Raw genomic sequence first — 17,428 nt, forward strand, 5'->3', positions numbered from 1 at the left:
GCTAGGCAAGGTCTGCCTGTTGCCTTTTTGTCTTTATTTTTTCTGCCTTAAAGCCTGTGATCTCAGTTCCTATTTGGGCACTAAGGTGGAGACCCAGACACTCCTGTTCTTACTTCCTTCTTGCCAATTTTCATGTTTGTTACAAATTCCTACAAGCCAGTGTTCCACTGAAATGTGACGCTGATTTAATGAGTTCTCCAGCAATTGTTGCATTATGACTTGTGAGCCAAAGAAACACATTGTGCCTTGTGCAAAGTAAAAAATGTACTTCTAGTCTAATTAATTGTTAATCCTGTTTTATTGATTTTAACACAGTTTAGATTATCCAGACATGACAGGGCATTCACAGTAATGCTGACCACTGGTTAATTAACCATGTAATTCTGGTATCTGTTCCCTTTTCTAGTGTTATGCTCCCCACAGAATATGATGACACCTATTTTTAGCTGCACTCACCCCTCTGATGGTTTGACATGCTGCTGTTTCTCTTCCTCATTAATTAGTAAGAACTTATTAGAATGGATATTGTGATTGCTCTTTCTTCCTCTCACCAAAGAAGAACTCTCAGACAGATTCAAAAGACAGCAGGACAGGTTGTTGCACAGCCTTCACCCCTCCAGATGTCAGAATGGCTGTGAACAACTGGCCCTGTGACCTCTTACACTGCAGCAGCTGCTCCACTCATTGCTGGGGAAAATTTCCCAGCAGCAGATGAGTGCTGTTAAAATTCAGCAAGGTTATTCTCATCTCTGATGCCCCAGCTTGCTGGGGTATCCTAAGTGGGATAAATGTTTTGTGCATTGGTAAGAAATAAAATGCTGTTCTGTTCACTTAAATGTTACTGCTACTATTAAATTTTCTTTAAAATTGAAACAATTTGTTTTTATAAAAATGCTAGGTTATTCAGTTTACTTGGCAGCTTTATGGTACGTGGTATAATCTATTGTTATTGTTTCTCATTTAAATAGGAGAACAGTTGCATTTCTCACTTTCTTGAGATGCAGTTGGCTAAAAACCATCCTGGTTGGTTCAGCTTCGTATCAAACTGCCTCCTGTCACTGATGGAAGGAATTCCTCTGTTATGTTCCAGGGTCCAAGCCTGACAGAAGTCCCAGCAATACCTCCAGCCCTCCCAAGTGAGAACGTCCCACCATCTCCAGCGCCTTCACTCCCTGGTGGAGCCATCCCTCCTCCTCCTCCCCTCCCTGGTGCAGGAGCAATTCCTCCTCCTCCTCCGTTACCTGGCGGAGCAGCAATTCCTCCACCACCTCCCCTTCCTGGTGGAGCAGCAATTCCTCCACCACCTCCCCTGCCAGGTGGAGCAGCAATTCCTCCACCACCTCCCCTGCCAGGTGGAGCAGCAATTCCTCCCCCTCCTCCATTACCTGGTGCATCCCTTCCTCCACCTCCCCCTCCTCTGCCGGGTGCAGCCATCCCACCACCCCCTCCTCTGCCCGGTGTGCCCCCACCTCCTCCTCTGCCCGGGGGAGCAGGGCCTCCTCCTCCTCCTCCTCTGCCTGGAGGAGCAGGGCCTCCTCCTCCTCCTCCTCCTCTGCCCGGGGGAGCAATCCCTCCCCCGCCGCCTCTCGGGGGACCCCCGATGCCACCCCCTCTGGGAGGGGCTCTCTTTGCTCCCTTCCCCGTGGTGCCAGCGCTGCCACACGGGATGAAGGAGAAGAAGAAGTACAAGCTGGAAGTCTCAATGAAGAGAATCAACTGGTCCAAGGTATGCCAGCAGGTGTGGGGACGCTGTTCCTTCCCCTCCTGCACTGCACAGATGGGCTTGGCACTATGGATTTTTAAATGAGAATGATCTTGGCAGAGCTCCTTGTTGTACCAGGTGTCCCAGGAAGCCAGCTTACTTCCAGTGCATTGTATCAGCTGCAGTGAGCATCCAGAGCAGCTTTGCATCAAGTTGTATCTAAATATACATCTGTCTCCAAACTGTTTTAAAGCAGCTTTCACACATATCTAGTAAAGCAAACCAGCTTAAGCTTTTTAAATTTGTGATGTTTTATGTTGCTGTGAGTTCAGAGGTTGCTGATATCAGGCCTTGACATTACTTGTTTATTATTTATCCCAGATATTTATTATTCTCAGTTAGTGATGTGCTGGAGCAGTGGCCACTGGGAGGAGCCATGGGACTGCTCAAGGGAAAGGTTTGGGCATCATGAGCTTCCAGTCTTAGCTTGACAATTTCAAAAATGAGATGTGATTAAATACAATCTTAAAATCCAAGCATTACTTGAGCAGTAAGGAGCAAGCACAATCTGATTTGCAAGTGAACCCTTAAAGCAGTTCCCAGGTATTCCTTGCCTCTCAGTATATCCAGTCCCTCTAACAGGAGAAGTTAGACAAACATCCAGGTGTGTGCTGGGGTGTGTTGTTTTAAAACCCCTTTTTGATCAGTATAGCCACTGCTCCTTCCATATAAAAAAAATAAATGTGTGGTATTAGATAATTGTAGCTAGATAATTGTTATCAAGACTCAATCATGGCATTCTAAAGTTGTGGTTGGCAGTTTTTTAGTGGTATAAAATATGACAGATATGTTGATATTTGCTGTAGGAAAAAGTACCAAAATGACCAAATCATCAAGGCAAATGAAAGGACTTCATATATTCCATGCTGTGTGGTTCCTCTAAATTCTGAGTAGTCAAAAGGCTTTGAGGTAACAAAACAGCAGAATAAATCCCACCAGTCTTGGAGGAGGAATCCAGCAGGTTGAGAAAGAGCCTGTTTGGAAATCCATGGTGTGCCAATTTATAGTTTCTTTTGGCAGAAGAATTAATGCTTCAATGATTTCAAATTATTTCAAAATATTTGGAGATGTGCTAAAGCAATCTGAAAGTGTATCTAGCAGCCATAGTTTAAAAACAGGCTTTCAATATATTTAACTAGAATGATACAAAACAGCCTGCCATGTTTTTAGAGCATTAATTTAAATAAATTTTAAAATCAGTTTGGAAATCTTTACTTTTTCTGTAATTCTTATAAAATAATTGCATAAAAGGATAAGTGGTAACTTCATTGTGGGAGGAGGAATTCAGTGTCTTGGGGAGAAAGGACTGGCTCAGGATCACTGCAGGAGTTTTGTGACTGTGGGACATAGACTGCTGTCCTGTAAGCACAGGGAAAAGCAAGCTTTTATTTTATAACACATATTGGTAATTGCTGCCAGTTGCATTGGGATCAGTTCCATTAGGGAGTTTGTAGGAATAATTTCTGAAGTGTCTGTGTGAGCACTGGCTGTGACAATGGGAAGGAACTGCAGATGGACGCTTTGCTGAAGTGCTCTGGGAACAGTGCCAGAGATCTCCTGCCTACTGAGAGAGTGCAAAGTCTGTTGATCATCACTTTTAAGGAACCATCATTTGAGGAATAAAATTCTTACTGTTTCATTTAGTCCCTTTTGCTGTAACTGTCTTCCCCATTAGTGTTGGATTAAGGTAGTTTTGTAAATTGTCTTCCCTGGAGCTGCTGGTAAAGCAGGGCTGAAAGCTGGAGGACCAGGATGTTGCAGGGAAATTGGAGTGAGGTTGACAAATGCACTATTGCTAAATTCCCTGCACATCATCTTGAAGTTAAATAGCCCTTGGAAATTATTTGGCATTTAAACAAATTTATAAACAATGATTAATAACGTGTTCAAAGCTCTTAGAGGAATGTATTTTGAAAACAGAACAGCAGTTCTGAGTCATACATGAAGAGTCAAGGTTTCTTTCAGCTTCTGTATTGCAGAATATTTTCTTCCTTTAGTACAGCCAGTAGAGAGCTCAGCCTGAGTCTCTGCAATGTCCCCATGGCCAGTTCATTTCCTGCTGAGTTGTTCCACACAGTTCCCAGGCAGCAGGGGAAAGGAGTGCTGAAGAGTTTGGGAACTCTCTAGAAAGTCATCAAGAGAGAGCTGGAACACTTTGAAAGCCAGCTGCTGCTATTAGTTCTGTTTGCAAAACCTGCTGAGTGGGACAAGTACAGTAAAGCCCATTTGTGGCCAGAGGGCAGCTGAGCTCACCGTGCTTGTGCAGGAACAGCAGGAGAGAACGTTCCAGAACAGGGCTGAACTTCCTCAGCCCTATTATCACTGAGCTCCTGTAGCATTTATTTTAACTTGGCTGTTGAAAACACTCCTGATTGACTCTGGAGATGCTGTTTTTCTTTCAGATCGAGCCTCAAGAAATAGGAGAAAACAGCTTTTGGGTAAAAGCTGAAGAGGATAAATTTGAAGACCCGGAGCTGTTTGCAAAATTGGCACTTACCTTTGGAACCCAAATGAAAGGTACGTTCTTACTTTGCTCTTTATTGTGCTTTTATTAAGTTTAAAAGTGTGTAATGGCAGTTTCTTTTATGCTTTGTGCAATGCTGTGGAATTCATTTGATGGTTTTATAGCAGGAAGATGATTTAAAACATATATTAAGCATAACACTCTATTACAAGAATTGCTCCCCCTTCACTTTACAGCATGAGGGGAGGAACCTTTTTTGCAATAATACCTTTTAAAGTGCACTGTATGTTGCAGACAGATGTGAGTTTTCTTTTAATGGAATTATAATTAAATTTGAATTCTGATCCTAAAACCATGTTTATTTGCATTATTATTCCTAGCTGAGAATTTCTGGAATAAAAACAGCAGTTATTACTAACACAGTGTTAAAAAAAGTGTTAAAAAAGATTAATTCAGGAAGGGCTCTCAGAGGACTGTAATGAACTATTTCTTAAGTAGATTCCTTGAATTATTTCTGAATGTATTTTTTTCCTGTGTCCTTTTGAAACCTCTTCAAAGAGTTGATCGTGGCTGTGTTTTTCATAAGATAGATTCATATTCCTTTCAGTAGTCAGTGAATTTAAACCATTAGAATTCTCCTTTTGCAGCACACCTTGGAAGCACTTTCTGGTCTAAATGTTCAGCTATTCCATGCAGTAATTGAAAAGCATCCTTTGCAGTAATTTAACATTTTTTCCATGCCCATTTGGATTGACTCTTGGCTCCTAGCACTGCAGGGAGGGTAAAATGATGTGGAGTTGGTCACTTCCTTTGGTGTGACAGGAAGACCTTTAAGGGAAGGAATGCCCAGCAGCAGATGACAGAATGGCATGAGTCCCTTCTAAATGAAAAGGACAAGCTTCTGCCTTGAGCTGATTTCTTTCACCAGAAATCTGAAGAAATGTTTCAGAATTCCTGAAAAGCTTCTTCATTAAAAATGCTGAAAAAAACTCTCTTGAAATGTTGACATAGCTGACAGTTTCCAATGAGAAGAAATTCTTGTTGACATAGTTGCACAGTTGTAAAACTAGAAACAACAGAAACTCCTCCAACAGATTAGTGTACTGATAGCCTTGCAGATAGTTCTTCTCAGTTAATGGTTGTAGAAAACAAGATGCCATAGCAAAGGATGCACATTAAAAATGCTGCTGCACAGTACTCAGGATGTGAAAACCTTTCTTGGCTGACTGCTGCAGAAAGGCAGAGTTGTCTGAGTTCAAGGGTTTTTAAACCTGAGAACCTACTGGAAGTGAAAAAGAACTCTTGGAGCATTTAGTTGCAGCACAGACCCAAAGAATTGCATGCCAGAAGCAACTTTTTTTCCTGCAGCACAGAATAATGTTCACTGTTCTTCCTCCCCTTTCACCTTATCAGCTCCACGATGTCCCAAATATTATTTCAAGCATCATCTGGGATCAGATTTCCCTTTTGCTTTAGTCCCATTTCATGAGATGGTCCCTGAGTACATTACAGGAGAGTGATAAAAACCCAAATAGAAATGCATGTGATATTCTCTCAGGAGCACAGTCAGCATGTTAAACAAACAAAGGGATGAGTGGAAGCAAACTGACAATTGCCAAAAGCAGTTTGGATGACTTAGTGTTTACTGTCTTGTAGTCTGTGGAATTTTGCAATGCCAGTGGGAATGGTAACTGAAGTAAAAGAAATGGTAATGTGCACATTTATTAAAAATTTGTGATTCCCTGTAAGTTGCAGCACTGAAATTTGATTATACCTCTGAATTCTATTCATGATTCTTTGGTACAATGAGAAAAACACTTGGTGTATTTTTCTCATGTAACGTAGTTTTGGTTTAGGATACTCCAAAAATGATTTAATGTTGGCTGTCACTAAGCTGTCAGCTCCTTGCTGTTTGAGTGCTGTCTGTTTTAGAGGAATGCAGCCAGAGCTGAAGGGGTGTGGTACTTCTGGGGAGAAATACTGTTGTGAAGTTGAACAATAATTTTTGCATATTATGTTATTAATGCATTGTAGTTATACATCTCAGGAAGCCTGGGCTACTGCTTTTTGATGGACTTGGGGATGTGTATGATTTAATTGTGTAGAACTTCCTAAAACCCCCAACAACTGAAATTAAGTTTAAAATACTAGTGTTCTTGTCAAGAGCCTACTTAAATCTTTGAAATCATTTAAGCAGGTCATTTTATGGCAAGCACTCTTTTACCAAACTTTGCTTTTGTCCCTTAGCTGATAAGAAATTTTCTCTCTGGCCACCAGCAGAAGGGAGAGCACCAGCAGCACTGTCAGGTCTTCAGTGCTTGCTGGAATATGATGTCAAAAAGCTCCTATTTAATTTCTGGGGTGTTAAATCCACGTAGAATTGAAAGCTGAAGTGTCTCCTAACAGGTGCAGGTCGAGGCTGCAGTGCTGTGGCTCTGCAGCCAGGTTGTGACACGTGCCATCCTCAGGACTGTGACAATACTCAGCGCTGGGCCTGCTGCTATCCAAATCATTTCTCACTGTTTGATTGATGGTCTAATTGCAAAGCACTGCAAAGCAAGTTAATGCCTTCTCCCTAAAGGATCATGTTAATTTCTGCCTCTTGTAATTTAGGTTGTGTATTTTGCCAGTCAAGAATGATAGTAGTGCTCTGAAGAAATTAATAATGTGTACAGTAGGTCTGTAAAGGTAGTAATTAGTACATAATAGTCTGTAACTACTGGGATTGTTCCAAAACAGAATTCATTATCCATCCAACTTGCCTCAAGGGAAAACTTCTCCATCAGGGTTCTGTTGCTTTACAATTAGACTTTTAAAATACAATTCAACAATCATTTTCATATGTTTTCAAAACTCAAGTAAGGTCTTAATAGCTGAGTGGTGTTTTTCACATTTTGGGAATTTAAGTGGGAAGGGACAAGAGAAAAGACAAATTTCCATGTAAGCTGTAATTGAACAAAACATGGACAAAATGTTCAGGTTTTGATTTTCTGTGTATAATGTATATAATGAAAATGTATATAAATGTGTATAATGTATATAAAGAATATTTGATAGGTCAGTGCACTATTAAACTAGAAAGAAAACTCTTTGCCTTCATTTGCATTTGGGACTTTGTATTTACAAGGAGCAGCAATTAGTGCTTTTAGAAAATGGCTTTGAATTTGCTATGCTGAGAAGCCCAAATCCAATTCAGCAGAGAACTTCAGCATTTGCAAGCTTTCAGTGGATCCAGCTGTGGCCAGATTCCCTCTAAGCCAGCTGCATTTGTAGGTGTGAGGCAGCAGGACTGAGCTGAATGCAGGAATCTCTGGTGTTAAGCACAGCTATGTTGCACTAGCTCAGCTACCTACGCTGCTTTGTCAACAGAAAAAGGAAGAAAAACCTCTGAACTCGCCATGAATTTGCTTCAGGATTGCAAACTGCAGGTGGCTCCCTTGGTCTGCTGCTGATTCAGGCTGAGCTGGTTTGGTTCCTCCCCTCCCCGGGCTCTCCTGCACAAGGGTGGGAATCCCAGGCAGAGCAGGATCAGCTTGGCAGGGCAGGGTCACCCAGGGCTGTGTGGCAGAGGAATTTCATTTCCTTGGGTTGCACACCCAGGTCATCAGTCTTCATATCTGTTGGACACAGAAGTGCAGCAGATTGGTTTGTTTTCATCTCTGGATGTATTTGGAATTGTTGTTTTTCAGCAACAGAATAAATTCAAGTACCATAAAGGAGGAGTGAGTTATTAGTTTACTATTTTTCACTTTCCTTTTTTTCTCCACTGGATTTATCCAGTAGGTAAACTCTCAAACTCAGGGGTGCAAAAAGCTTTGCATGGTTTAAACAAACTGCTGCCTGAAACTATTACTATTTAGAACAGATTTTTATATGTATATCTCTGTATTTTGATGCATTTTATGTACATTTAAAAAATTCTTAAATTATCTTAGAGTTATTTTAGAGTCCAAGTCTTGTTTCAAGAGCATCAGAACCCATTTCATTCATCATGGGACAAAAGGACTGATATGAGTATGGTGTTCAGAAGGGTGTAAAAGAAGGCAAAAGTTCCAATTAGGAGGTAAAGATTGCAAATATTAGTTCTTAATATTTGATTTCAAATAGCATTTTAATGCACTCACCTTTCAATAACTTAATTTTTATGTCAAAGGTAGTTTGTAATATGGAGCCTAAGAAAACATAATTTATTTTGAAGAAACATACTATGTGTCCTGTTGGTGTGACCAACTAACTGTAGTTGTTTTCATCATGTGACAGTGAATGAAGAATATCCCAGATTAAAAAATAAAATCTATTTAGACCTTTTCAGAAGTTAGGCTCAGTGTCAGTTGTGCTATTTTTGTTTATTGTCTTCTTTTCCTGTAAAATCTTATATAAATTACACTTTCAGAATGCTCATGCTTTAGGGTTGGACAGAGGCAGGAATTTCACTGCAGGTCTCAGTGTGGCACACTTTGATTGTGTCTCTTAGGACTCTGCTTTTAAAACTTTGTGGTTCCTAAGGGGGTAAATCAAGAGGGATGGTCAGATGGATGCCATTTTCCTCTCTCCAGTTGGTTGCTCCTGGAGCTTGCTGTCTTTACATCTGCAGCAGAGTTAGAGTTTTTTCAGAGCATTGCTGTCCCATAAGAGGGTTCTGAGAGAGAAGTTTGGACATTGTCTTAATCAGCATTACAGAAAGAACTGCAATAATTGCACCTTCAGAAAACTGAATAAAAGCAGCCTGTGTGTGAATTAAATTGTATTCAGATGAGGAGACAGGTGGGAAGTAGTTTGAGGTCTGGGCTATTTGAAGGCTGCTATCATTATTCATGGATTGCTTGGAGGTACAGCATAATGTATTCCCCACAATTCCTGGAGAAATGGAGTTCATTTCAGAATCAGCATTCTGTCTGTTCTGAATCCAGGTCAGATGCTCTAATGTGAGGCCATTCCTTCAGTTTTACTTTAATTGGCAGTGCTTAACCCTTTTGGAACATCACTGGGACAGGTGAGAGCTCCGTGAGGAGCGAGGACCTGAAATGAGGGATCCTGCTGGTTCCTGAGTGACTGGAGTAGTTCTGCAGGTGCAAACTGATTTTCCACCTGCCTTGACAGTGCCACGTGGCAAACGGAGACTGGAGGGGCTCTCCTGTGTGTGTGTGCCTGATGCAAGGCCATCTTTTGGTTAAGCAATCTCTGACACTGAAAAACTTCTGAAAAACATTAGTAACAAAGCCCTTGCTGCTCAGATTTTCTGCAAGTTTCAATTAGTAATTTTGTCAGAAAGCTTCACTGGAAGAACTTGAAGGGAATTTAAATAGAATTGGAGTGGGGACAGACATGTATTGTCTAAAAAAACCTCTTCTATGTATTTATAACAATGTTGTGACTGAGTTGTCTTAGTAAGTGTTATATTTTAGATGGTTGCTTACAGAGTTCTTGTATTACTTTGTTATACCTCAGCTCTCAGAACATGAAAATGAATGTCTTGAAGAGCAAAGATGGAACAGCAGTTGTGACTATAAAGAAAAGCCAAGGAAAGGTGAACTCTCAGAGGCATTGGGTTTTTCCTGCAAAGAAAATTGGTCCAGTGGGTTTTTTCCAACCTTTAAGGTGTTGGAGGTTCCCTTTAGGGAAGTGTGGGAATCACTGCTGGAGACACCCAGACAAATGCTCATTACCCACACATTCCAGGAGTCTGGAATTCCAGCCCACTGTGAAATAACTGTGGTAGAAGTTGGTGCCTTCTGTACCTCCTCCATGCCTCATTTTTTTAAGGAGCTGGAGCTTTGTGTGTATGAGCTTGCTGAAATCCAGCAGGGGAAGAAAGGCAGCTCTGCATCCCCGACTGTCTGACTGAGGCTCGGTGATGCAGTGCTCAAATAAAGCCCAGCACTTCTAATGAGGAGCTGAGGACAGAGACACATGTACTGGCACTGCAGAGACAGGGATTGTGTACAAAGACTAATTAGCATGAAATATGAATACATTCATGAAGTAGTCTTGATCTATAATGCTCTTACAGAGAGTATTTTTTTCTATGAATTCGATGAAAAAGAAATTCGGAAGTTGAATTGAAAAAAAAATCTGTGTTGAACTGCAAAAAGAAATGGGGTTTGTTTGTTTTTAAACAAATAGAAATCTATATTCCTGGAATAAAGCCCCTTCTGTATGAATAAATAAAGAGATTAGACTGAGAAGAATGCTTTCTCTAATGTCAAAACAGAAAGAATAACCTGTAAAAATGCTCGTCTTCAAGTATGCAACTACATTTTTCATGAGAACTTAGGTTAGATATCCTAAAAATCTATTTAATGTGAATCTAGTTACTCTCAACATGAAGTGTTCAAGGCCAGGTGGGATGGAGCCCTGTGTAACCCTAGTGGAAGGTGTCCCTGTCCATGGCAGGGCTTGGAACAAGATGATCTTTAAGATCCCTTCCAACCCAAACTATTCAGTGATTCTCTGATTAAATCATTGTATGGGTTTGACAGCAATCCTTTGTTCCATGAGCTGTTAGGATTATCCACTGTGGCAATTCTCCTCAAGTGTGGCTCCTCTTTCCCATGCAGGAATTGCTATCTGTAAATGCACATGAAATTCACTGATGATGAGCTGGGGGTCAGTTCTGGGTCTGTGTTCAGTGGCTCTGTGCAGAATGGTTTTGAAACAATTCCTTTTGCCTTCTGATGTGTTTGGAACTGTGGATCCATTTTCTGGCAGCTTCCTCAGTGTTGGTGAAGGGAACTCCAGCTGAGGTTCCAGTGCAGGTTCTTCAGCTGAACATTGCCCGGGAATTTGTGACACAAGTGAAGTAGGGGAAGAATAAAAGTCTGGAGGAAAGGATGGAGAGCAGACCAGCTACTTACCAGGACAGTTGGTGCTGACTATTAAATGGATTATGCACCAATATTTCACTCTGCTGAAAACTTCCAGCAGAGTTCTGGGAATAACAATGTATTTGCTTAAATAAATAAAACCCCACTGTAAACAAAGCTGTGGTTATAAGCAAAATTGATGGTCTTACTTGTAAAATAGTTCTTTCAAGGCTGCATTAAAGAGCTGCCCCCTGCATCTTTTAGCAGAACAATGGTTAGCACATCCTGCATTTCCTCCTAAATCTACTTTCTATCAAAAGAAATAGAATGTGGATTTTTTCCTGCAGAAGCATAAACTGACAAAATGTGTCTGATTCATGGCCTGGTTCCACTTGCTCACTGTGCTGACCTGCAGTGATTCTGTGTTTGTAGAAAAATGATGCCCTCTCCATGGATTTTATGTTTTATGTGCAAAACTGTTTTTTCCTTTCTTATTGCTGACCAAAAAAAAACCCAAAAAATGTCATCTGCTCTTGACATGGACCATTTCTCTGAGTGATAGTTGCTTCACCTGTAATGCTGTTCCAGGCTGCTTTGGACAGAATAGCTGCTATTGCAAGAATTTCTGTCATTTATAGTAGAGCAGGGATAGGTCTGTTACCTACATGAATAAAGGTTCTTTGGAGAAAGAGGCATTCAAAAGCTATCTAAAGGATTAAAAGTTAACAATCATGCTATTAAGTTTCTGAATTCATTGAGAAATTGAATATACTAGGTACATAGGCATTAGTACAGATAATAACAAAAGTATCAGCTTTTTTGAATTACTTATTAATCATCTCAAATGGGTGTAAAGCTATAATTACAACTCTCTATATTGTGTGTCTTGTGCAACGTGAGAAACTGAAATGTCTCTGAAACTTCTTCCTTTCAGGTGCTTTATTCTGTTAGGTGGGAATGTAACTTTTGCAGAATACCACCACTGAATTGTTTCCCACTGTGGAAAGGCTGTGGCTTAAAGGCTTTCTAAAATCAAGAAGTCCACATGGTAAAAGTCAGTGTGGAATTATCAAATTCCATATTCTGAATGGGAGTACCTGTGGAGTAAATGTCAAGGTTTTCTTTGGCTTTTTTTTTTTTTGTTGTTTCATTGAGGACTTGGATCATTAGCACAGAGACATTGCCTTCTTAATGAATCCCAAATGTGGCTTGTGCTGGTGGCATAAAAGGTAAGCAGAGCACAGGTGCTAAATTCAGGATGTCCAGTGGATCCTGCCTGTGCAGTGTGCTGAGGTGAGCAGTGGAGCCTGACGTTGCTGCTAAAGGTGAGAGGCTGGGAGCTGTGTGTTCTGCACTATTTTTAGTCTGCTACAATGCAAGCAGCTTAATTTAGTACCCTGTGGGTCCCCTGGGACTAATGCTGTGATGTGGCAGTAATTTATCTTGTGTGTCTCGAACGTTCTCTGAGCACCTGGGTGTGTTCAGAACACTTTGGGGTACCTTGACCCCCAGGAAAGCCTTTCCAAGGTAAATCTAAGGTGGTGGCAAACACACACAACCATCCAAAGCTGACTTCAGGCTGAGCCCTGGATTTCATCTTTGGCAGGTGACTGAGCAGCTGCTCAGTCTAAAGAGTAAAAACATGTTAATATGTATTAAATGTCTGCTGCTGGATGTACACAGAATCGATTAGACAGAGATACTTCTCAGCAGTTGATGTTTTTTCCAAGCCAGAGGTCACATCTTTACACGTAGTAAAGTCTTCATTGTGTTTTGTCTTCAGTGAACTCAGGATCTTTCAGCATTTATAACCTGTGCCATGGCACTTCTCTGTATTTCAGACAGATGTGTTGTTTTTGCAGAGTTGTAACCCTGCTGCTCCTGCTTTACTGCCTCCTTCTCTCATTGAACATCTCATTAATAGCTAATTTATATTTATTTCTCTGTGTTTTCAGAGACTGCCCAAAGGGGCAGACCCAAATAGCGCATGATCCACAGAAGATGCAGTAAAGCACCCACCTGGCCATCACCCAGAAATGATCAGTGGGTGCACCCCATTACTGAGGGGCACTCACAGGTGTGCTTGTCACCAAATGCCTGCCTGTTTGTTTTTCAGAGTGCCAGAGACACTGCAGTGTCCCAGGATTCTGAAACTGTTGGGATGACCTTGTTAAGGTGGCCATTAGTCAGAGTGATGGGGACAATGGGCCATGCGTGGGGCCTGTTCCAAGGCAGCCCTGCCCTCTGCTGTGGCTGCTCAGAAATGCATATTCCCTGGGCAGGTGGGGCCTGTTCCAAGGCAGCCCTGCCCTCTGCTGTGGCTGCTCAGAGCCAGGGGGCTCTGCTCCAGGGGCTGGGGGAGCCTGTCCCAGTTTGTGCTGAGCCATGGAACCCAGGGATGCTCCAGGGGCTGGGGGAGCCTGTCCCAGTTTGTGCTGAGCCATGGAACCCAGGGATGCTCCAGGGGCTGGGGGAGCCTGTCCCAGTTTGTGCTGAGCCATGGAACCCAGGGATGCTCCAGGGTTTGTGCTGAGCCATGGAACCCAGGGATGCTCCAGGGGCTGGGGGAGCCTGTCCCAGTTTGTGCTGAGCCATGGAACCCAGGGATGCTCTGGGGGCTGGGGGAGCCTGTCCCAGTTTGTGCTGAGCCATGGAACCCAGGGATGCTCCAGGGCTGTCCCAGGGTTTGTGCTGAGCCATGGAACCCAGGGGCGCTCCAGGGCTGTCCCAGGGTTTGTGCTGAGCCATGGAACCCAGGAGTTCTGCTCCAGGGCTGTCCCAGGGTCTGTGCTGAGCCATGCTGAGGCTGGCAGGGCTGCTTGGCACAGCCTCCACTCACTGGGTTTATTTGATACCATCCACCACAGTGCCACAGTTTTAAACATTTGTTTATGGAGGACTAATTTCCCAACATTTTATCCTTATTTCTATTGATCAACTATCAAAGCTCTGCTTACCAGTCAACCTCATGGGGTGCTGACTTTTACTACTGAAATTAATGGGCTTTATTAAGGCAGATCATTTGCCAATTATTTTTAATATGGTCCTTTTACCCTGGGAAGTTCTGCTCTGGCCCTCATGCCTGTGAAAGCTTCTTTTTGAGTTCTGTGGGTTCAATATAACAATAAATACCAGCTAATCTTATTTTTCTTTTTACTCTAAATGGGAGAATAGAATTCTTTTAACTAAACTTAAAATCAAATTTCTTAGTGGAAATGTAACATTTTGTATTTGATTGTAGGGCAGAGTGCATAACCAGGGTAGGCTACATTACACTAGGAAGTCAAGCAATTTGGAATTCAGTATGTTTATGTATTTTGCATGCATGTTTATTTTAAAACCTTGTTGCTAGAGCAATGCTTTAAAAAGGAAGAGAATACTAAAATGTCTGTTTGGACATGTGTATTTTACATAGTGTTTCAATATTTAGTCAGGATTGTTAAATGTCAGATATCACAATGATAGAAGAAATCAATTTATGACTTCATTTTTACTAACATTTTAGTGAGTTCCATTAAACACCAATATCTAATTAACTTGACTGTATGAAAAGATTTTTGGACATTGGGATTTTAGCTTCATAATTTGGAAGGTTCCTTTGGAAAATGTGATTCCCATAAGTGTGTTTGTTTGTGAAGGTGAGCTTTTTATGGGCTTCATCAAGGGGAACAGTGGGTGAACTAATAATTTAAGAGATATCTAGTTATTAGACTTCTCACAGTAATAAAAGAAAATGAGTTTGCTAGAATCGTGGTAAAATATGACAGCAATTTAATCACTTTTTTTTTTTCCTGAGTCTTGATACTTTTTTTTTTTACTTTTGAAAATTGTATGGATAAGAAACTCATCAGAATCTGGGAAATAATTCCAGCTGTCCTGTCTCAGTTTGGTGGTGATGGTGGCCTGATGTCAGAGGCAAAAATACAACTGGGCCATGTGGCTGTTGAAATTAGAAATGCTATTATGGGCAGCATTTTATTGACGTAGGCAAACATCTTCTGTCCCCAGTGAAAACTTCTGAGGGAGTTCTGAGGTCAGGGATGGCTCTCCTGGCTCAGCCCTGAGCAGGGGCTGTGCAGAGCCCAGAGCCCCCTCACCCCCAGGATCTGCCAGCCCCTCCAGGACAGCCTGGGCGTGGTGGCAAAGGGACAAACGGGCTGCACAGTCCTGAGGTTTCTTCATTTCAGTATTCCTGAGGTTTCTTCATTTCAATATCCATGGGAAAACAGAGAGGAGAGGTCATGGAAAAGGCCTCTGGGTTTTATTCCAGCTTCTTGCAGCACATCTCCACCACTGTGAATGGGGCCCACGGAGGATATTTTCAGTTTAGTCCTTGCTTGCCTGCTGTTGTTTGGTTTCTAATGCTCCTCTGTGTTCCTGTGGCCATTTGTGTGTCGTGAATTGTTAATATTTGCTTTTACTGTCTCACAGCAAAAGCAGCACCTTCCACAGGCAAGGCCAGTTGTGAGATCAGGTGTGGCTGTGTTTGGGATTTTCTGTGTTTCCGTGGGGAGGAGCTGTTTTGGTTGTTGGGATGTTGTCTTGTTTTGGAGTTTTTGTGCCCAGGCATCTCCTTGATGCTGTTGGTAGAAAGCTGAAAGCCATCCCAATACAGAGTGGGTAATTAAGGCCACTTTAGCTGTACAACTTTGCTGCACAAGTTCTTGCTAGAGACTGACAATTAGACTATTTACAATCATTTTAACAGAGCAAGGAATATTTCATGTGAAATTAATAGTAGTCATTAAATGTGGTGGTCGAATAAAGTAGCAATCAATTATAAGAACAATTAATAGGAGTACAGATCCCCTGTTACTTTTTTTTCGCAAAACTAATTTGTAAAACTAAGTTATGATCTCTTTTATTCTTCCACAGAGCATAATTTGTTGGGTTGATGCCACTTCCTTCAGCTTGATTACATTAATTAGGCAAAAAACATACAAGATTGCAAGAGGTTCCACGTTTTTTCCTCCCTGTTTTATTTTTTTATCTTGAGAGCTCAGTGTAAGATTCACTTTTAGATCAGTTGCTTGCTTTGTAATAATTCTTTTTTTATTGCTGTACCAGGTATTGAGCTCTTCTGATTGCAGAAAGGACAGAGTGACAGCAGGAGTGCTTAATTAATTTTGCTTCAGGAACTGGTAACTGAGTGATTTTAGGTGAACTGAAAAATGCCAGGTGGCATTGGGAATAAACATGAGATCCCCCAGCTGCTGCCTGAATTGACAGGAGGTGTGGCTGACATCTGCTGATGCTCTTGCATTTCTCTCTGGATATTTGGGGAAACTGTTTGCTGCTTGTCAAAGTTAGAGCCCAAATGACAGAGGAGAGCTGTAAATGAGTTTGGATGCCAAAGCACCTTCATCCCAGTTCCTGCAGTCCATGGATCGCATGGCACACGTTCTGCAGGGTCCAGGAGAGTCTGTGCCTTCAGCTGTGTGAGCTGTGGCCTCTGCCAGAGCCTCTCCTCTGGGATCCTCTCCATGTCCTGTGTCACTGCCTGCAGGCCAGGGTATGGAATTGCTCCTTGGCCACTGCTCTTGAGCCTGCCCTGTGGCTTTCTCCTTGCTGCCAGCACCAGGGCTCTGCTTCTGCAGGTGACAAGGGACAGGAGCGGAGGAAACGGCTTTGGGTTGCACCAGGGGAGGTTTGGATTGCACCTCAGGAAAAATACCTTCACAGGAAGGGCTGGCAAGCTGCAGGAACTCAAGCTGCCCAGGGCATGGCATCCTGGAGGTGCTCAAAGCCACCTGGATCTGGCACTTGAGCACTGGTGCTGCTGCTTGGACTGTAGGATCTTCCAGGGCTTTTCCAGCCTGAGCCATTCCATGAGCCCATGGACACGTTTGCCCTTGCTGGTGACCAGCAGGTTGTTTGTGCAGCCTGGCTGGAGCACACTGACTTTGTCAGAGCTCCTGCTGCTGCCTGCAGCCAGAGCTTGGACGTGCTTCCTCTGTTCTCACAGATGTTCTCTGTCCCTGCAGGTGGCTGGAGGAAGGTCAGGCTGTGCCCCAGCTGAGCTCCCTGTCCCATCCCCGGGGTCATTCCAGCCTGGGAATGCTGTGGCCACACCAAGGGACACCCTGGGGTGGCTGTATTGCTGAGGGAAAGGAACAACTGCAAATTTGAGACTACTTGTGTTTGACTTCCCTCCATCTCCCCCCTCATCTGACTTTTATTTCCATTTCTCAGTGCCTCTAGGAGCAGCACAGAAGTGAGAGACAATCTGTACCATTGCAAGATGATGCATTTAGCCAGACCCTGAGAAGTTTTATTGTGTTGCAACAGAATTTGCTGCACTTTTGTGCTACAAATTACTTTCTAATCTTTTGGTGGCATTCCTAGCTCTTCATTTCATTTTTCCATCAAGTCATATCACATCAGAAGTTTGTTTTGTTT

The 17,428-nt window shown here is 42.4% G+C and overlaps 1 protein-coding gene across 5 annotated transcripts in view; it reads left to right on the forward strand.

Moving 5' to 3' along the window:
- DIAPH2 (diaphanous related formin 2) overlaps positions 1–17,428 on the forward strand; it is a 172,755-nt gene that overhangs the window by 37,636 nt on the left and 117,691 nt on the right. For all 5 annotated transcript variants that reach the window (XM_041396311.1, XM_041396306.1, XM_041396308.1 and 2 more), the window contains 2 exons: positions 1,091–1,726; positions 4,165–4,279. In XM_041396311.1, the coding sequence (XP_041252245.1) occupies positions 1,091–1,726; positions 4,165–4,279 (751 nt within the window). The remainder of the gene's footprint in view (positions 1–1,090; positions 1,727–4,164; positions 4,280–17,428) is intronic.

Source organism: Onychostruthus taczanowskii, unplaced genomic scaffold (genome assembly GCF_017590055.1).
Source record: "Onychostruthus taczanowskii isolate IOZ18803 unplaced genomic scaffold, ASM1759005v1 scaffold13, whole genome shotgun sequence".
Taxonomy (NCBI): domain Eukaryota; kingdom Metazoa; phylum Chordata; class Aves; order Passeriformes; family Passeridae; genus Onychostruthus; species Onychostruthus taczanowskii.